The sequence below is a fragment of the Drosophila eugracilis genome, unplaced genomic scaffold (assembly GCF_018153835.1).
Source record: "Drosophila eugracilis isolate 14026-0451.02 unplaced genomic scaffold, ASM1815383v1 contig_1135, whole genome shotgun sequence".
NCBI lineage: Eukaryota > Metazoa > Arthropoda > Insecta > Diptera > Drosophilidae > Drosophila > Drosophila eugracilis.
In genome coordinates, this window is record NW_024571914.1 from 352,733 (window position 1) to 373,493 (window position 20,761).

Here is a 20,761-nt window from a genome sequence, read left to right on the forward strand (position 1 = left end):
TATTTAAGAACGTAATATCGTATTTATTTTTGATTGAGAATTTTACAGTTGTGTCCACCAAGAAAAACAATCCTTAAACTTATTTTACAATTCTAAATTTTGATCATAAAGATCTGATTAATTAATCATTTATTTCTAATCGAAGAAACTCAAATTTCCTACCACCTTAAAAAAATAATCTGTATAGAGATTATTGCAAAGCTTTTTGTTTTATTTAAAGTTTGAGTTTAAACAGTTAAACATTTAAGTTTGAATTTAGCGGGAATCATAGAATGTGGGCTTACTACAGGGAAGTTTGATTTGATTTCTAATTTGACTTCCAACAGGTCACACTAAGTTTTGGGCACACTGACCTGCTACCTGTTTGAGTTCTACGTTTCGTTTAATTTAGTTATTATCTCTTGTTTATTTTATTTACTTATTATTTTTGTTAAGTGCAAGTGCAATAAAAAGTCCTTAGCTATGGTGAGTTGTAGATTATGGAATTACCTTCAAACGGAGAAAGGCTTTCTTTTTTCATAACTGCACTTTCCACTTGACTGCCCTCATTAACCATTTATTTTTATGCAACTTTCTACCTTATTTTCAGGCTCGTTACTTTAAAGAACAGGATATTGATGGTAAATATACCTGCGACTCATTGATGATTTCATTTTGAAAACATTCCTTATCTTCTAACCCTCAGAGTTCCGTGAATGTTTTTATCTGTTCGCTCGGTCGGGGCAAATCAACAATTTGGACGAACTAACGGTAAGTGGTACTCTCACCCCAAAAAAATCACATACTTAATGGTTTAAATGTCGTCATATCATTAGGTTATTATGCGTTCTTTGGGCCTTTCGCCGACAATCCAAGAACTGGTTTCCTATCTGAAGCAGAAGAATGGTAAAATGAGCTTTGCCGACTTCCTGGACATTATGCACCAGCACTCCAAGGTGGAGAGTTTGCCGGACGAGGTGATTGCCGCCTTTAAGGCAGCGGATCCTCAAAATAAAGGCACAATCTCGGCCAGGCAGCTAAGAAATCTCCTACAGAACTGGGGCGAGGGTCTGTCCATGCGTGAGGTGGACAACATTTTCCGTGAGGCCAATGTAAACAACAATAGCACTGTGCGGTACGCTGACTTTGTCAAGATTGCTTGTGCCCCAGTTCCAGATTACTATTAGACTGCTTTTCGACTATAAACAACATTCTAATACCTAAACAAAACATTCCAGTAAAGTAGTACCCCAAATGATTTCGCACAATAAAGCTGGCCAAATGTGTTTGGAAAAAGTTCTTTGTTTTTATTTTAACGCCAAACTTTTTGGAGGTATAAAAAGTGGCATCTGCCGATCTTAGTTGGCGATGGTGACCTCAACCTCTACTCCGGGTTCGATGTTGATCGAGGTGATCTTCTTGACGATCTCAGAAGGCGAGTGCAAGTCGATGATGCGCTTGTGGATTCTCATCTAGAAAAAGAGAAGAAAATATAATTATTAGTCACCATTCGTAGATTTAAATTATAATTTAAAATGTATTGTTTTTGTCGAATTCGGAGAGCCAAATTGTGAGGAGTACCAACAAAGTGGACTATGAGAATACGTTTTCTCTGGGCAAATCTTAGATACTGTAGAAAGACTGGTAAATTTTCCAACCACGATATCAGATCTGCCAAATTCATATTATTTATAGCGAACTATCTAGTTGAACTCACCTGGAAGCGATCCCAGGTCTTGGAACCCTCACCACAAGGAGTCTTACGGGTGGTGATGCGGAGGGTCTTGGTCGGCATGCGCACAGGTCCCTGAAAATATAGAAAATAAAAGAATTAGTATAGAATTCCTTTTTAATCAATGGTTTTGTAGCCTGAACCATGTGAATTCCCGCACTGGAGCAATTAGCGCGTTAATAATGTCCGATTCAGAACTTTTATCTTGCATTTATTAATGACTAGGCTAAGCGTCTGAGGGAACGCAAAGCCTCCAGGTAAATGCAACCGCAGAATTCTCAAAATGGATGTGGACTTCTCACCTTGACGCGCAGGTTCTGGTTCTTGGCACCGTTGATCAGGATCGCGGCACACGTTCTCCAGCGAACGCACATTCCTGGAGGTCAGGGTGATGCGGATGCGGTGCACAGAGGCAGAATCGCCGCCATGGGGTTTCTCAATATCCTTGGGTGCAGCAGCCTGTGGATTTGCAGAAAACATGAGTTAAGTGGGGTTATGTTGAGTGACCACTACACGTGTACCGTTTTAGGGTAAACTTGGATATTTAAGTGTTGTATACTACTTTAAATTGTTGACATTACTTTAGTTAACTGATCCTTACCATTATTTAGCAATTTCCCTGGTCGAGATATTCAAATCTTTATATTTTGAGCAGCGCTGAACCAGTCAATTTGCTGGTTGAAAACGAAGAGAAAGAGGAGGTTCATTTTTAGGGTGACCATGGCAGTTCATAACAAAATGGCTATTTAGCTCATAAGAACACCCTAAAAATACCTTAATATTGCACTGCGCAAAATCAGCACACACATAGTTTTACGTAAACTCAATAATACATATATATGATTAATATAATTCAGTTTGTTGTATTTCATACTTGAAATTAAGATTTTAATTAAAGTCAGAAAATGTTTAAAAAAGTTTATAAGTTAAACCCAAATCCATTATTTTAAATATAATTCCTTATGACCTATTAATACTGTAGATATGGACTTAGCATGGACTGAAACCAATTGAGTAGTGTGACCTGTGAATGGCAACAAATACCTGAGCAACAGCTGGCGTCTACAGTGAATGTTTAACGGCGAAGAAGCAGCGATTTGTGTACGTGTGTGTTTTGTCTTTGCGACGTGGTGATTACAGAGCCACTAGAACCGATACCGATCCCAAACCGATCCGATCCCCGTCAGAATCCAGCACTTCCATGCAGATGCGCGTCACGGAGTTACCGGCAGTACAGCTGCTGCTGTCTTTTATCTTAATTGGCTTAGTGAGCGGCCAGCGCGTCGCTCCCGGCGTGAATCCGCAGCACTATGTGAGTCTTTTTGAGTTGATTAACACATCTGGATTAAATTAACCCAGTTAAATTGTAGCAACAAGTCCCGCAGCAGGTGCCACAGCACCATCCACCACCGCCGCCGCAGCATCACCAGCCAGTGTACCAGCAACAGGTCCCCTCGGCGCCCGGTGTGCCGCCCCAGCAATATGTGAGTGAAAAAATCTATTCTCCAGTATCAAGAAAGTAATCCTTATTCATTCAATCCCCAGCAATATGAGCAGGTTCCAGTACCCGTGCAGCAGCAGCAACCACCGGTCCAATATCAACAAGTTCCTGTACAACAGCAGCAGCAGCAGCAGCAGCAGCAACCAATCCACCAGCAGCCAGCCGCCGCAACAAGTTCACCACCAGCAGGCAGGTGGCCACCATCATGGACAACCTCAGCAGGTCCTGAACACCGGCAACATCCAGCAGGAGCGTGCGTAAGTGACCACTTATCTTATTACTGCCATCGGTAATCACCAGCCATCAGAAAGGTTTAACAATAGATGACATAAATTAAACTTAAACGGTGCCATATAAAGTGATGTGAGGTATTAAGCTGTGCTGTCATTTTATAGAATGAGTGAACCAGCAGGTTAGCTATTAGTGGTCAAGATATTAGTAAATTAGACATAATGACATGTTTATCAAGTTATTTGAAGTGTTTAATAGCTCAAGTTGGGTTATTCATATGCTTTAATAATTAAATTATTTGGTGATACATATACAGAACTTTCGGATGACTCAATGATATAGATTTTACAGAGATAACTTATACTACAGTGAAGAGTGAAAATTACATTTTGGTTTTAGCCCGCTTGTTTGTTTAAAAGGCTTTGTAGTAACGATCAATTGATATTGAACTAGGTGTTTTAATACTCATCTCATTTCAGGTAAATTTTATACCTTTGCTAAACATTTTACTTTTACTTTCAGTCATATCCAGGAGCACATGCAGGTTCCCATCGATACGAGCAAGATGTCCGAAGCTGAGCTGCAGTTCCACTACTTTAAAATGCACGACTCGGACAACAACAACAAACTGGACGGCTGTGAGCTGATCAAGTCGCTTATCCACTGGCACGGTAAGGCAACTATTATTTTTTATCTGGCTAGATTTGGTTAGATTTGCATTAGTGGTTTCTGTTTTTCGTTTTTTTTGACCCACTCTTCTGTTCTACCTTCTTTGCATATGCGTAATTTAACTGGGCTGTTTCCGGTTATGGTTGTGGTCATGCTCGAATCTCATGCTAATCCATCTCGCATCCGCCATAACAACTCATTGCCGAACAGAGCAAGGCAGCAAGGAGCAGCCAAACGGCGAGAAGCCGCATGTAGAGGAAAAGGTCTTCTCGGACGAAGAGTTAGTTGCCCTGATTGATCCCATCCTGCAGATGGACGATACATCACGCGATGGCTACATCGACTATCCGGAGTTCATCAAGGCCCAACAGAAGGCCGCCGAGAAGCAGCAGCAACAACAGCAGCAGCCGCAAGAGCACCAGCAACAGCAGCCGGTTCATTAGTAGTCACTTAGATCCGTTCAGTTTACATACATAACCATGTCCTCGTCCCGTGTTCTGTGACGTGCAACACATACTCCTGTTTTCTGCCCAAAAACATCCTGAAATTACGTCGACCACGTCAACGGTTTTAGCGCATTTCTTTAGATAATTTCGAATCAAATTTACTTAACATGCTTTAAGCATTCCAATCGGAGAACTTCATTGAACAAATTGTAACCTAAAGACCTAACCTAAAAACTTTTTCAAAAGATTCCCATTTTTCGAATATTGATCACGAATCTCTCAAGTGGTCTGTGCAATTCCAGCCGCCTTGTTTCGTTTTGTTTTCCATTGTCATTATTTTAGTTACTTTTCGATATGAACTAATTTTTAAGCGCATCTTGAGAGCAGCAAAAAACAGACTGATTGTGTAAAAGTTTGTTTTGTACAAAAAAAAGAAGCAAAAACTATGCAAAATAAGAAATCTAAGAATGCCCCGTCTATGTGGAAAACATTTTGAAACTGAAACCTATTATATAGACGCATGCAACATTTTGTAAGTAAAGCTGATTTAGCAAATAAAGTCAAATCCAAATCTCAGCTGACCACATCTAATAACTCTATTAAGTAGAAATATAGACTTAAAATAATTTAGAGGTTTTGGGTGAGCTACTTAACTTAACCAGTTGAAGACCAACTCCGAAAGATTGTAACGCTCCCTTACCTTTACAGTCAAAGATAGTAACGAGAAACCAGCCGAAGGCCATGCCGAAGGTCATGCTGAGGGCCAAGCTGAGCAGGCGGAGGATCATAAGTCTGGTTCTGTGTACACGGACAAGGCACTGGAGGAGACCATAGACTATGTACTGAAGTCTATGGATCTCAACAACGATGGATTTGTGGATTGGGCTGAATACCGCAAGACTGAGGCGAATATTGGCAAGGACTAGACCAACATTCAACCCAAGAGAGCCATAGAACTTGACAATTTGTTGATCTTTTTGTACTACTCTGCTTAATAAGATTCTTTTTGCTTCGTAAGGTTATATCTTTATATACACGTGGGCCATTGGAATCGTTAAAAATTTTTATACTTTGCTTAATAAAATAAAACTGAAAAATGCATTTTAAATTCTTTTATAAAATCTGTGTGAAATGTTGAATCAATAAGGTACGACGCTAAAAGGTTAAAGATTATCAGCATTGTGTTTTTGTTTTCAATGTGTTTTCTATAACATTTTTTTTATTATGAGCACAGAGTTTTCTTTCTGTCAAGAATTTACTTCAGCTTTGAAATTTTTGTTTCTCTTTGATTTTTTTATTAAGTTAATTGTTTTATATATTAATATTTTAGTCTTTAAATCAAGATTTTGCAAATAGTACTTTAGTCCCCCTACGGTTATAAAAAACTCATTAATTTTAGAGCAACTTTATCAGGTATCCCCTGTTCCGAACCCCTAAGCCTTCAAAGCTCTGGAAAGCATAAAAGCTGTGTGCCATCGCATAGAACTTTCCCATTGAAGACTTTCAGTTGATGGCGAGGCGTTGCAGGCAGCGGTACGTGAATTGGTCGCGTTTATAGGAGAAAAGCGAAAATAAAATAAACAATCGCTGCAGCATAAAATAGGTTTCGCGGGATTAAAGAGAGTTTCAGTGCCACATTTTAGGTATTACGCATACGACGGGTGTGACGAAATTAGGAATTGCTGAATAACTCGAAAATCACTGAAAAATGTAAGCCAAATGAAATGGTAGCGAAAATAAATACACACATACGGAGTGCAGGGGAATAATTATGGATCGCCTGCTAGCCGGTCCCGGGGCCATAAAACGCGTTGCTCGGACAACCTAGCCGACGATGTTGATTGAAAATAAACAATTTGGGTGGAGTGCTCGGAGCTCCTATTGGTGGACTCCGATCCACGTGGTCGCCTGCCCGGAATTTACGCTCTGCACAAATATTTGCATTGCACAAATAGCCGAGCATGGTGTGCCATAATATCGATTTTGCCCAGCATTTAGGGAATGGGTGGTGGGTTGTACGGGGACTTCCGAGTGCGATTCGATTCTCAGGGGGAGATAAGCCGGCTGGGCATGCCATTACTCGGTTTCTCAGTTCGAGTTCCTGTTCTTTTACTGTCCTACTGAAACCCCTTAAATAAAGGGTCTAATTATGCACACGCAATAATGTCATGTTAATTCTAATGGCTTTGTAATGCAAAAATAGCTTGGCCATAACATAAAATCCATATAACAGTCGTTGGGGATTATGATGGCTTGCTATTTCATGGTATAGTCATGTTTTTTCTGAGGGCAGAAATTTAGTCATGATATAAGAAGATAATATGACCTTTTCAATACGATACTTGTGTGTAAACTGTTTCTTGAGAAATGTTCCTTGTAATATCTTGACCACAATTTGGGTATTACAATGATATCGGATTATCATCTGTATTAATATAACGTAGAATGTAAAGAGCGTTTGAATTAAATATCTTTGAATTAACATCAAAAGGAACATTTTTTAAGCTGTTCTTATGATATTAGATAGATACATTTAGTAGCATCATTTATTTATTAGTTATCGTATTTTGTAGGGCTGCCATGCAGTCTGGAGGGCGACCACGCGAACGCCTGCTTTATGCCTTCCGGGGATGGATAGCCTTTGTGGCTTTCATGGACTTGGGCACTGCTTTCCGTAGCTATATTGAAAGGCGCAGCTTCTTGGGCGACCACAGTGATACACAGTTCATAGAAGGTAAAAATGAAATGAAAATCTGTGCAGCGAACCCTATTTCATTGGTATTCTTGTAGGTGACTACACCATATCAAGGATTATCGGAATGTACTGCCTCCTCAAGGCCATCGCTCTTGTTCATTGCACCCTCTATATCCACTACAAACCGTAAGTAAATTCTATATTTTTGGGATTGTATGACACCAATAGAGATATTTTATTTTTGAAAAGGGTGGTCAGCATGGGCGGCTGCTCCTTGGCCCTTACTATGGTCTTCTACGCAAGCGAGGCACTCTACTTTCGCTCTAGCACCATTAATTTCTATGTGATCTTCCCTTGTGTGCTAAATTGTGAGTAAAAATGTTGCAACTAAATAATAATTTAAAATACAACCAAGATATTTTGAGTCAATCTTTGAGCTAACAACAACTGTATGATAACTTTTAATGTTCTTCCTTTTCTAGCTATAACTCTACTGGGCTTAATCTATATACCCAAAAGACTGCGGCTCTGGGAGCCAAACATGGATCTTGACGACGAAAACTCACAGCTTCTGAAGCAGATGACGGGCTTTAAGAGACGTCGAGCGAAAAAACAATAATTTAATGTTTGAGAAAACTGAAGAGCAATGAATGGAACCCCAAACTGTTTCCAGCAGCACAGTATTGTGAAGGAATCGCAAATTTTCCGCTTTGGACTGCATTGGTGTGATAGAAATGGCATCAAGTTCATCATTATATACTTAATAGCAATACTGAAAAACAACGCCAAATTAGTGATCTTCTATTAATTAGGTACGAAGGGGACTCGATAGTCCCGGAATAAGTCAATTTCTGGCATAATCACTTCAAGACATACATATGTTGTACTTCCTTTTATAAAACATATTTATATATACATTTAAAAATGTATAGCACAATACAGTTTTTGCACTTTTAAGAGTTGAAAATCGATATTAGGTATTATTCAAAATTATCAGAGTTAGCACCCCAGTTAAACAATTAAAATCGAAAGGCTTTAAATTTACCAAATAAGTTTATAATCATCTTATTAAGTCTTACGTTGGACTTTTCCATTACATATACGATTAGCAATTTATGGAACATGCTTCCGGATCGATCCTAAAATTAAGCAAACGCATAGTTAAACATTTGATACTCATCACTTATGATTAAAAGTTATATACAAATAGAAAAAAAAACAATAATAGTTTTGTACGCATTATGTAGAGTACGTTTAAATAAAAATTGAATTTGCAAAGAAATGTTGTACGATTATTTTTACCAGATTATATACAGTGCATTTAAAAACGCTTCTAATTTAACGTTTTTATCAAAAAAATTTAAAATTGTTATGGAGTTGTTTCATGAATTCTATCGGTAGTAGTTATATCGATATATATCCGAGTAATAAACCGCAGTTAGCTAGTACTTCCCCCACGAATATCGATGAAAGCGTTGATAGATACACCACGGTCACCACTAGTTAACGCGCCAGGAATTTGTTTTGGTTTATTTCGTTTTGTTTTGCTAATTTTAGCTTGTAACGTAATTTGTTCAATATGTTTAGAAATCGAAAGAAACGTCAGCAGAAGCCTCTTAACACCATCGATGAAAATACCACCATTAAAATGGCAGTGAGTAAAAATATTAAGACATTCAAGTTGGAAATCAGAACAACCTGTTAATTCTAGCGCCAGGCGGAGACGACGACGAATATTTCCGTGGATTCCATATCTGGCGAAAGCGAAGAGAACATACCCGCATCGCAAGAGCACACACAGCGCTTCCTGTCGCAGCACAGTGCGATTTTGGCTGCCACTCTGGGTCGCACCCAGTCGTCCAGTCGGAACATCGCCACACTCTCCCGTCAGCCCAACAACTTTTTTGAACTGGTCCTGATCCGAGCCGGTGTCCAGTTGGACCAGGGTGACAGCCTGATCTTGGCCTGTGATCATGTTTCTATAGTATCTAAACTGCGTGAAATCTTCTTGAGTGCCCCGTCGTATACCGATAAGATGGAAACCTTTAAGTCGGGTCTAAATGCAGCCATGGCGCCCGGCTCCAAGTTGGTGCAGAAGCTCCTAACTGGCTGCACCGTAGACGCTGCTGGTGAGGAGCAGATCTATCAGTCACAGAACAGCATGTTTATGAACTTCCTGATGATCGATTTCTTGCGAGAACCCTGCGTGGATGTGCTGCTGAACAAGATTGAAGAGGTAGCCACTGCGGATCGTGTTCTTTTAGGAAGGGCAACCATACCTTTGCCATTGCTGCCCTTGATGCTAACCCAATTGCGCTACTTGACCGTCTCGCACAAGGTTGAGATCTACAGCCGCATCGAGAGCATATTCAACAGGGCCACGGAATCGGCCAAGCTGGACATCATAGCCAACGCTGAGTTGATACTGGACGCCAGTATGCACGACGAGTTTGTCGAACTTCTTAGGTAAATAGAGCTAATGATGTGCTGTCGAGTTATTCTTATTTACAGTTTAGTAATTTAACCCAATTATTTGGTTGTATTGCAGCATTAACTATTCCAGTACTGAAGACCTATTTCACATGACTACAGTGCAAACCCTGAGTGGTTTATCGCTTTCAGAGAAAACGCAGGCTAAGTTACGACTGCGCATTTTGGAGTTTGCCACAAGTGGCCACTGTCCTGATGCGGTAAGTCAGAAAAGGACTCAAAATATAAACAACTTAAATATTCTGTTTTTTAGACCTTGCCGCATCTCATAAGGCTTCTGCTTAACATTCTTAAAATGGACACAGATGAAAGTGTGCGCGATGTATGGCTCTTTTCCCTTTTCTTAAATCATCTAATTTAACATCGCTCTAACTCCAGTTGATAGGTAGCCTGCGGGAAATCTTTAATTGGCGCCACACACTGGATAGGACGGAGAACTCAGCAAAGACCGACGATAAGAAGTCTCAGCTAGAACTTTTTGGCTTTATAGAACTTGGCTTAATACGCTCTAAAAGATTTTATCAGGCGTGCCAAAGATCAGCTGCTAGTTTGTCAGCCGAAGGCTTTACGTAAGTACCAGATACAAAATTAAAAGTAATTTATTATTGAAATAATTACTTACTTTTTAGCTCCTTTGACTTGATTGTTCTTCTCTTGTTGATTCACGTTAATGAAGACAACTCCTTGTACATTGAAAATATTGTAAGTATTAAAGCACATATATGAAATTTGTTAACTTGATTAAATGTAATTATTTTAACAGCTTCGTCGGCGAATTAAACTGGAGCATATTACTGTAGGCATTTTGGAGGACATAAAAATGCATTATAAGCACATCCTAGAGCAACATATAACCACACTGATGAACATCCTTCATGACTTTATGAGAGAGAAAAATAGAATTGTATCCGATTTTGCTAAGTCTTCCTACAGGTAAACTTTGAACTTAAGATCAAGGCATTAAGTATAATTTTTAAAGTATTTATTCCTTTTCGGTGCAGCATTCTTTTTAAGATTTTTAAATCAATTCAAAAAAATATTCTTAAGAAACTGCTGGAACTCACCTGTGACAAATCATCACAACACTTGACCACAATGGCACTCGAATTACTTCGTGAACTGCAGCGCAAAAGTGCCAAGGATGTTCAAAATTGTGCGACTCTTCTCATTCCAATGCTGGACAGGATAAGTGATCTAACGCTTACACAAACACGCATTGCCATGGACCTGCTGTGCCATGTCGCCTTTCCAGATCCCAAACTATCGCCCTGCTCTCAGCTCCAAGAGCAAGTAGATATGGTGGTGAAAAAGCAGCTAATCAATTCCACGGACATCATAAAAAAACAGGGTATAATTGGCTGCACCCAGCTGATCGATGCAATGGCCCGCGTTGAAAGCGATGTAGCAGGGCTTGATGATTCCATGTTCAGCGTGGAAAATGTAGATTCGCTTCCCGAAGGTCGAGGAAAATTGGCCGCCAACTTGATCAGTAATTAACAGTTGATATTCCATCTGAAACTATATTCTGATATCTACTCCACACAGTTCGCACCGAGGCATCTATAGGAAATAGTGCTGAGTCTTTGTCTCTATTCTATGAGGAACTTGCAACGGTTTTCAATCAACGAAATGAGATAGCTTCCGTCTGTGACTTGGATAACCATTTCATAGCCTGGCTCTGTGACTTAGTGACCTTTCGCTTTCAGACTAGCTTCGTCACAGAGGATGTTCCGGAAACGATAAAGTATGTGACGGTTTTTTAATAGAAGTTTATCTAGCTTTGAGTTATTTTTAGGGGCATTAAGCTGGAATACCAACTGAACATTAATGAGTTGGATGACACAAATGCAAATACCGAGTCAGATGTCCTCAGCATAGGCATCAATATTTCCAAACTGGTTTTGGCACCCAAATCCAAGTAAGTTAACCATCTCAAAAATTTAAAATATTTTCCTAATATTTTTTAAATTGCAGAGCTTGCGATTCTATTTTTGTTCTAGCACCCTTGTTCAACTGTGTTAGGGTACTATATAAACACCGCCACCAAGACAGCCTGGAGAATATCAATGCTTTGCTAGGCTGTGCCATTGTTTTGCCCTCATTCTTTGAGAATGATAACTATTTGGCCGTTTTTGACAACTTTGAGGCCGAGCAGCAAAAGGATATTTTGAGCATTTATTTCCACACCGTCAACTGGATGAGAGTGTCGATCAGTGCATTCGCATCGCAACGGGATCCGGGTACCAGGCGTCGTGTTCTTTCGAGACTCGGAGAATTAATACGCATCGAACAGAGGATTAAGCCACTTTTGGCTAAGGCACCCATGGACTTCGTAGCTCCGCCATACCAATTCCTGACCAACACTAAGTATTCAGTACCGAACCAGAAACGTCCAGGACCTAAAGCAGCTGCCAAGTTCAATGCAACTGCCTCAGATCCAGAACTGAGTGGTAACCAAACTTCAATTGTTGACTTTACGATTAAGGCTGGACCAGGCAAACCCATTAAATCAAAGATCGACTTCGAGCAGATGTATGGGCCTCGGGAGAAGTACAGGCCAATGGAAGTGGAAATCATAATGCTGTTGGTTGAGCAGAAGTTTGTTCTTAATCATCAATTGGAAAAGGAGCAAGTCGGAGAATTCTTGGGACTTCTTGAGTTACGTTTCCTGCTGGAAGACACTGTCCAAAAACTCGAAGCAGCAGTCCTGCACCAGCAAGATTCAACTGACACAGACAGTTTTAGGCCACACTTGGCCAAACCAGATGATTACATTTGCGATTTACTTCCCTGTTTACATGAGGTGAACAATCACCTAATAACTCTGGCAGAAGCCATTGACAAAGAGCTTACGAATGTCAATCATGTTTACAGCAATCTTGACCTTTTTAAGGAGCAATTTAACTATACTAAAACTTGCTTTGGGCTGTGCGTTCGCCTATTTGCCTTGTACTTCGCCTGGAGCGAATGGGGTGATAAGTCGCAGGCTGAACTGCTCCACAGTAAGGTGTTCCCAATTTATTGTAATTCTAAATATTAAACGTCTATTATTTTAGGCTCTCTGCTAAAACTGCAACCAAAGGCACAGTGGAAAAAGTTGGAAAAACAAACTATTCCCCAGCTGGCAACGCTGACTTTTCAATACTTTTTAAAATATGAAAAATCTGTTTTGAATTTAAGTACAGCAGTCCAGCTTTACCGATTGTTGAAGAGCTTGCTGAAGGTGGGAAGCACACAAATGGACTCAAGCCAACCAAGATTTCAGCAAGCCGAAGACTTACGTAAGCGGGAAACTATATATATTAAAAGTTATAATTTCAGACCTTATTTTTCATTCAGGGTTACTTTGTGGTAAGCTGATACGTCGTAAATGGTTTCACTACTCTGGAAGTTTGGACAAAGGTGGTCAGTGTAATATCTACTTGGACGAGCTGGTCAAGGGATTCCTTAAAAAATCAACTTGCGAAAGTCAAGCCGAACTTCTTAGTGAGCTGGTTAAGCAATGCAGTATTTTGAATACTAAGGATAAAGCCCTTGATTCCTTTCCCAATTTTAAAAAGTATGCGATCTGTTTTATGAAAATCCATGATTTATTAATTTTATATGTTTTAAGGGCTAACTTTCCTTTGCTGTTTCGTGGTCTGTGCGAGGAGTTAATTCACTCACTAAGTGCCCAAGTCGGCGTGGACAAACGTGGTGATAGACTAAAATTGTGGGAGTCTACTGTGGATTTGTTAAATGGCTTGCTCAGCATTGTGCAGCAGGTGGAGCAGCCTCGAAATTTTGGACTGTTTCTGAAGCACTCTCTGCTATTTCTGAAGTTGCTACTCCAGCATGGCATTTCTGCACTGGAATCTATTGTCCGGGATGACCCCGAACGGCTGACAAGATTTTTGCACGAACTGCAGAAGGTGACCCGGTTTCTGCACCAACTCTGCTGCCACTCTAAGTTCATTAAGAATACGGCTATCATCAGCTATATTCCCAGCTTAAGAGAAACGATTGAAACGCTTGTTTTCCGGGTAAAAGCCCTTTTGGCTGCCAACAACTGTCATTCTGCTTTTCATATGGGAAATATGATAAACAGGGATCTCCATGGAGACTCTATTATAACGCCAAGAAGTTCTTTAGTTGGAGAGGAAAACAGTGACGAGGAAATACCTGGAGACGATACCAGTATAGACGAAACTGTACTGGGAGATGGAATGGCTACCACTAGCGTTAGCGTCAGCACTAGGACGAGCGATGGAAGCAGACGAAGCAAGTCTTCTTCTCGAAGCAAATGCTTTTGATTAACCTCATTTTTCAACGATTTTGAAATAAATTTTTTTGTTTTGACCAAAGTTCTGGTGTTTAATTTGTTTTTCACCTAAAATTGAGCAGACGACGATCTTTGCATTCTTTATTTATTTCATTTTTTATTATCTGGATGCAATTTTATTTAATTTTCGTATTACAAATAATAACAAATGTATGTATATCAAATATTTTAGTACAATATTCTTCTTTTCTCACTTTTATTTTCTTCGTTAACAATAATTGTTTATTAAGACGTAAAAGTTGTTCTCCCATTTTTCTCACATTCGGCCTTCCTCTACGATGAATTCTGATTGTTTTATATTATTTAATTTCCATTTGTTGTTGTTTTTATCTCGTAATAATTGGCGACGTTACGTTCACGGTTTATGAATCCCTTTCATACGTGTGGTATGTTTGCAATTGTTTTTGTGATGTATATCAATAGGTAGTTTATAAAAGAGTTTAATAAAAACAAAATCAATCAATTATAAAATGGTTATATATGTAATTAAAAGAGCAAAGGAGGAAACACACACAAACTATAAATTTAAAAGTAAAACAAGAGCTGTCTAAGCAAAGTTAATCCTAACGTGTGTGTATGTTTGAAACAGATATTGTCCTCATACAAATCATGTTTTTCGTTTGTTTTGTTTGTGTATTTAAGAAGAAACAATTTTGGAAACTATCCAAAGGTATCAGATCCTTGCATCCACTGCCACTGTCCTTAAATCTTCCTTTATAAACAGTTGCGCGTGCTTAAAGCCGATTCTTGAAATATACATGAAAAAGATTTGGTTTTTGTTTGCTGAAAAGGTTTGAAGAGATAATTTGGAATAGGTCGAAATATTTGTTGTATATTTCAATTTACAATACGATCGTTTGTTTTTTGATTTATTAATTTTTATTGTTTTCTTTATTTGCCAATTTTTCAAAACTTAAAACATTTTACACAAATTAATTTTAAAAATTTTTAATACGTACGCAGTCTGTTTAAAAGTAAAGTTAGATTATACACTCCTACGCCTACATATACATTATATACTCAAATATATATATTTATAGAGAAAGATATATATTTTATTGTATATATAGATTTAGTAATTATGATTAAATCTTGCCTTTGCATCATCACAATTCATGTAAAGTTTTTCATTTTTTTCGCTCAGTTTCCATGCGCAGTTTGCAATTTTGTTGTCCACTTTGCTTTTCTTTCATGATTCCTTTCGACTTTATTACTATTTTTATTTTTATTTATTCTGTTTCTGTTTCAGTATTGTGTTTGCTTTTGCTTTTGCTTTTGCTTTTGTTGAAGGTTGAAATTTACACACGTATACAGTTATTGTTATTGTTGTTGTTGTTATTAGATCAATGATAAATTTTGCTTGCGCTCCTCTTCACAATACACAAAGATTTTAAACCAATTAAACAGCTAAACAAATTAGTTCTTTAAGTATTTAACATTAGTTTTAGTTTTATGTTAGATCGTAAAATATTTTGCTAAAAATTAATATTCATAGTTTAATATATATATATAACATACTATTGAAAACTTAAGCGCACAAACAAAACTAAATATTCAAATTAAAAACTAATTTTGCCAAACGTTTTTGCTTTCCCGAAATATTAAAACAAAAATTACAAATTACAATATTTAACACAATTATAGGGGGTTGGTTGGGTTGTTGGAGGAGAGGGGTAAGGGGGCTTGGAGGAAAATTTTAGGCTTCCAAAGAAATGGTTTCTAAATAACGGCACATAATTTTGGTAAAAATTTCATTCTCAACTTTTTTTTTTTTTTGAATCGACGAAATCGGTTAACTTTAACGGATTGTGTAACAATTTGCCAATTGGTTTATAGATTTAGTTTAGTTTTTAGTTTACAATAGAAAAAACACATTAACAATAAAAACTTACAAATTAAATTACAAATTTAAAACAATATAAAATCAGTACAGTTATCGAATTAAACAAATTGTTAAAATTAATTATATTTATATATTTGCAATTTGAATTGGGTTCAAGGGTATTAAGTCACCAAATGTGGAAATTTCTAGGGCGAAAAATCGAAAATTTTGCATGCAAAAAGACGCGGCGTTATAGAATTTTCATAATTCACTTCCTTATCAAATTAATTTATTTGTTGTGTTTGTGTGTGTTTAAAGAAAAAAAAAATGATTAAAGTTTTAAAATGTTTTCTCCTCTTCTTTTTTTCGAAGGCAACAATCAATTGCAATTGCATGTGAAATGCTCTCTCAATAAAAAAAAAAGTAAAATATTTAAGAAAATTCATAAGGAAACTTATGAAAATTATAAAAAAATGGGTAAATATTTTTAGTAATTTTTTCTCTCTCTTGTTATTGTAGTTAGAAAATGGCGCACACTTCTCATCCCCTACAACGACAGTTTACTTTACTTTAATAATTATATGTGTATATGTGTGTGTGAGTGTATGTATGTGAGTGTTACTAAATTTAAGCTTAACTATGGTCATTTAGAATTTGTTGTATATATTCTCTTATTGTTTGTGGCTAATATTATGTATTTAAAGTTCTTTGCTGGTTTGCAAATTTTGCGCAAGTTTTAATTCATGTTTTCATTATTTCGTATTTTGTTTTTTCCCTTTTTGTTTTTTGTTTTTTTTTTTACTTTAGGCAACTGCTTGGTGTGTGTGTGTGTGTCTGTGTTTGTGTATTTTTAAATTTAAAAAAAGTTATTGTTTTTAGGCTTATGCTGAACAATGTTCATAGATACGTTTTAAAACACACGCGTCCTTCATCAACTGCCAACAGTTTGTATTTTGCTTTATACTTGAGTTCAAAATTGGAAGTATTCTTTCGTTAGTTTAAAACTAATTTATATATTTTTTTGTTTTATACATTTATATATATATTAATTAACTTTTTGCTTTACTTGAGATCTAGCAATAGCGGAAACGTAAACGACAGAATTTCTGTTCAACCAAACGATATATTTTCTTGATGAAATTTCGCAAAAAACCGAAAATTAAAAACGGGCAAGTTTTTGTTTCATTAATTTTCCCTATATAAACGTATTTTGACACGTGTGTGTGGCTTTTTTTCTTTCAATTTTGTTTTGTTTTTTGTTTTTAGGCATGGAGTTAGTTAAGGTTTTTCTTGCAAGTCAGCTTGATATATTATCCGTATTATCTGTGTGCGTAGCAGTTATAGATGATGAGTAAAGGAAAGTGGGAGAAAAGAGTTAAGTCTGAACTTGATATTAGATAGGAGGACTTTAAATAGAATTTGTCTTAGCTGTGAATGGTCTAGGCTTGCTGCTAGTTCGCACTTGAGCGTTGGCTAATTGATTTCATAATTTTAGTTATTTTTTTCGTTTGTTTACCAACCAACATTAAGCACGTTTTGGTACTCAATACAAGTGTTAATATTATTAAGTATGCATTATTGATTCATTAAAATTTATAATCAATTTTATTATTAGGTTTGTGATGTGTTGTCGTCTCCGCGTCTGTAAGTTTTCTTCCTAATTCGTTGCTTCGATTTGCAGACATTAGTCAAATTTCTTGTTGATTTGCGATTTATATCTGCTTATCAGTATTATCAGTGAGTTTTAAGTGTAGTTTTTTGTATGTGTGCAATTTTACTTAGCTCTACATATTTTTTGTTTTTTTCTTTTCTTTGTTTTGTTACTTCTGACAGATAATTGATTTGAAGTTTGCCTAAAACTTACGTTGTTAAAAAATAGTTTGTTTTCAAATTTATGCAGAAAGTCTTGCCAGTTGCCGTCGCCAGTCGCATTATATAATAATGCTGGCTGCGTTTTAATTTTTTGTATTTGCTTATCGTTCTCATATCAACTCATTCAATCTAATTAATAATTTGTTTTGTTTTTTTTTTTTTTTGTCAGTCAATGTTTCTTCACTAAGCTTTGCTTTTCAATTTGAATTGTGTTTCTTGGTGTTCTCTTAGACTTATTAAACATTTTTGTCAATTCATCTGAGCCTGATCTCGTGTATATATGTCTGGGTTTTCCATATGTCTTGCTTCAGCAGCTTGGCCAGCTATATCCATTGGCTATATACAAAAGAAGAAATCTCGCTTGTCTAAAACTTGTTTTTCACTTGCAATCTTCCAATGCCCATGTAAATATTGTAAATTGAATTGATTTTGAATTTGGTTGTTTACGCTTTGTTGGGTTTTTTTCTCAATGTATAAAAGGGGTGCTACATGCTGCTTAAGATTTAAAATCAATCTGTATGGGCTTAGACTGCTCTCTCTATATAGTTATAGATAAATATATTTTATATTTTTTGTAATTCTCATATAGGTTTTGCTATATATGCTCAATTATTGTTTCAATTTCGAGTTAAAAACGCTATGAGACAAATTTCTTTTCTTAATTTTTTTTTTTTTTTTAAAACGATTCGACTTTGGTTTATCTAAGTTGTGAGGCTGATGCATTTTAAAATTGTTTTTTACGTTTTTGTTTTTTTTTTGGGAAAATCTGCTAAACTTGTTTTGCTAAATGAAAAGTTCTCGTTTAAAATGCTCTCTTGCTGCAAAGGCTATTAAAGTGATTACATACAATACAATATACTCTACTCGACGACATATTTGTGTTGCTGCTATTGCTGATTTCATCTGACTTCTTTGATTTGTTATTATAGTTATTTAGAGGGACGCAATCTACGGCGTTCATAGCAAAAGAACTAAGATCGAAACGAGTCTCTAAACAATGCTTTTTGCTGAATTGTGGCTAATTGTATTCCTTATACCTTATATAGTTTGTTGAAATTAAATTTATTGCTTTTAAGAATGGCTGCTATTTTTCTTTGTTTGTTTACTATGACGCGAAAGGTTTCTTTTCCAGGATATCAAATGGAGAATATCCTTTTTCGTAACTTCCATGTGTTGTTGTTGTTGTTGCTGCTGCTGCTGTTGTTGTTGTTGTTCTTGTTAATGATGCTTTGTTTTATTGATTTCAATTGGGTTGGCTGTAAGGTTTTAACTCCATCCCGAAAACGTATCCATGTACCACTGTTCACCATTGGTGCCTAAAGGTTGCTGTGGTAGCGGTAAACTGCCCCAACTGCCGCCATTTCCTATTAAACCGCTCGGGTAACGTCGCTTAACATCTGCCGGATTTTGGTGACCTCCATCGAACTTACGTTTACCGACTACTGCATAATTGGTGACCGCGATCGGTGTTGGTTGGTGGTTGGAGGAGGCAATCATTTCGGTTTTTTGTTGTTGGTGTGTGCGTTGGTTGTTGTGTGTTTTTTGGGTGGGTGGTGGAGGTGGTTTTCGAAAGAAAAAAAAGAGAAAGAGAGTTAAAAATGTTGTTAATACAAAAATGGTTCAAAGTTGTTGCTATTTTTTCTTTGTATTGGTAGTTGGTTGTTTTTTTTTTTTTTTTTTTTTTGATTTGATTAAGTTCAACTGGTCTATGGTTCGAATGAGGGTTTTTCTTGACGTTGTATTAGTTATTTTAGTAGCACAATTTGATGATTTTTTGTCCATTTTGATTTTGCTTTGTAAGTGAGGTAAGGGGGGAGAGAGAGATGGTCGTATGTGTTTTTTTCCAAAAAAAAAATATATATTAAAGACAACACATTTGATAATTTGTTCGTTTAATTTATCTCATCATTGGTTTTACACATCACAAATTGAAGTTAAGTGTTAATTCGACATAACGCCAGGGACTTGGGGACATGATTACATGAACATATATATATATATATATCTATGTTGTATATATAGTGTGATTGTGATGTTAGGTGCATAATGTATTTGTGTTTGTGTGTGAGTTAACAATTACCAAACGGGGTTTCTTGTAAGTAAAACATTTTGCAATGATATTATCGTTTGACATGTAACATGGAACAGCTAACGTATTGGCTAGCTGCGTTAGCCGGGACGACATTACAAAAAGTATCGGCCACCAGATCGACCAAAGGATAACAGAGCGCTGTACTCGTAACATATGTAAATGAGGCCTCGTCGAGAGTTTTGGTTTCTTGAAATTTTGAATTTAATAACTTCGTTTCTTGAGTGTTCTCCTAGGCCTGAACTGATCTGATGTGATGGCGCTATTGATTTTGATGCTGCATGTTCTTGAAACTGGATGCGTGATGTGTGTGATCTTGAATTTGAATCTTAAATGCCAATGACGAGATAATACTTCGTTTGGGACTTGATTTTGAAAATAAAATGATATGTTAATTATGTGTAGTGTGAGGTGTATTCTTTGGGGCTGAATACAGAATGGGCCACCGAATTTTGGCCACATTGTGAATTTGGTTCATTCGGACGACTTCCGTTTGGATTTCTTATGTTTATCGGGCCGAGACGACTTGGATTTGTGGGAATGCCTTTTGGACTTGTGTGACTTGGTTTTGCTATGTGAGGACCTATGGACTTTACGCTTCTTGGCCGGTGAGCGACTCTTGTCGCTGACCGGGGAGGTGATCGATGCGCTACGCTTAGTTGCCCTCCATATATGTCTTGAGTGCAGCTCCAGCTAGAAACAGATTTAGGTTTTTGGTTTGGTTTGTTTTGCATTCATTTTTTTGGTTTCTTTTTTTGTTTTTGGTTTTTTTTTTTGCTGACACATTTGTGGTATCAAAAACAAAGCGCTTGTTTGTATATGGTAATGAGCATGTGTGTGTGAAGCATTCTAACAATAAATAAAAAGGAATCTTCCACGGAAGACAAAAGTATCATCTACGAATACAGCCACAA

The 20,761-nt window shown here is 37.1% G+C and overlaps 6 protein-coding genes across 25 annotated transcripts in view; 4 read left to right on the forward strand and 2 right to left on the reverse strand.

Annotated features, from left to right (window-relative positions):
* Positions 1-320: 320 nt before the first annotated feature.
* LOC108110257 (calmodulin-like protein 4) lies at positions 321-1,275 on the forward strand. The gene is made up of 4 exons (XM_017219245.2): positions 321-465; positions 590-620; positions 686-750; positions 816-1,275. Exons 1-4 carry the CDS (start codon positions 463-465, stop codon positions 1,164-1,166), a joined length of 450 nt encoding a protein of 149 aa, XP_017074734.1. The 5' UTR covers positions 321-462; the 3' UTR covers positions 1,167-1,275.
* LOC108110258 (40S ribosomal protein S20) lies at positions 1,262-2,421 on the reverse strand. The gene is given in 5 exon segments (XM_017219246.2): positions 1,262-1,451; positions 1,697-1,786; positions 2,014-2,052; positions 2,054-2,170; positions 2,313-2,421. Coding segments are annotated over 5 exon segments (363 nt in total). The 5' UTR covers positions 2,316-2,421; the 3' UTR covers positions 1,262-1,337.
* Positions 2,422-2,785: 364 nt separating this feature from the next.
* LOC108110254 (nuclear transcription factor Y subunit beta) lies at positions 2,786-5,134 on the forward strand. Its single transcript, XM_017219241.2, is given in 6 exon segments — positions 2,786-3,023; positions 3,082-3,195; positions 3,257-3,375; positions 3,377-3,469; positions 3,966-4,114; positions 4,323-5,134. Coding segments are annotated over 6 exon segments (819 nt in total). The 5' UTR covers positions 2,786-2,912; the 3' UTR covers positions 4,556-5,134.
* A 920-nt stretch (positions 5,135-6,054) lies between these two features.
* LOC108110179 lies at positions 6,055-8,530 on the forward strand. Its single transcript, XM_017219103.2, has 5 exons — positions 6,055-6,268; positions 7,132-7,292; positions 7,349-7,439; positions 7,503-7,621; positions 7,736-8,530. Coding segments are annotated over exons 1-5 (510 nt in total). The 5' UTR covers positions 6,055-6,266; the 3' UTR covers positions 7,873-8,530.
* Positions 8,531-8,609: 79 nt separating this feature from the next.
* LOC108110178 (Fanconi anemia group D2 protein) lies at positions 8,610-16,264 on the forward strand. Its single transcript, XM_017219102.2, has 14 exons — positions 8,610-8,907; positions 8,965-9,719; positions 9,802-9,943; positions 9,997-10,065; positions 10,122-10,312; positions 10,373-10,445; positions 10,507-10,676; positions 10,745-11,232; positions 11,289-11,487; positions 11,539-11,661; positions 11,718-12,745; positions 12,800-13,024; positions 13,083-13,302; positions 13,357-16,264. Exons 1-14 carry the CDS (start codon positions 8,833-8,835, stop codon positions 14,033-14,035), a joined length of 4,437 nt encoding a protein of 1,478 aa, XP_017074591.2. The 5' UTR covers positions 8,610-8,832; the 3' UTR covers positions 14,036-16,264.
* Positions 16,265-16,368: 104 nt separating this feature from the next.
* The window catches only part of LOC108110181 (heterogeneous nuclear ribonucleoprotein R), a 54,885-nt gene continuing 50,492 nt past the window's right edge, over positions 16,369-20,761 (reverse strand). For 9 of the 20 annotated variants that reach the window (XM_017219109.2, XM_041817906.1, XM_017219108.2 and 6 more), the window contains one exon: positions 16,369-19,200. In XM_017219109.2, the coding sequence (XP_017074598.1) occupies positions 19,025-19,200 (176 nt within the window). In that variant the 3' untranslated portion in view covers positions 16,369-19,024. Of the gene's footprint in view, positions 19,201-19,633; positions 20,541-20,761 lie in introns of those variants that run through there. The other 11 variants (XM_041817916.1, XM_017219122.2, XM_041817915.1 and 8 more) reach the window with 5 other exon arrangements.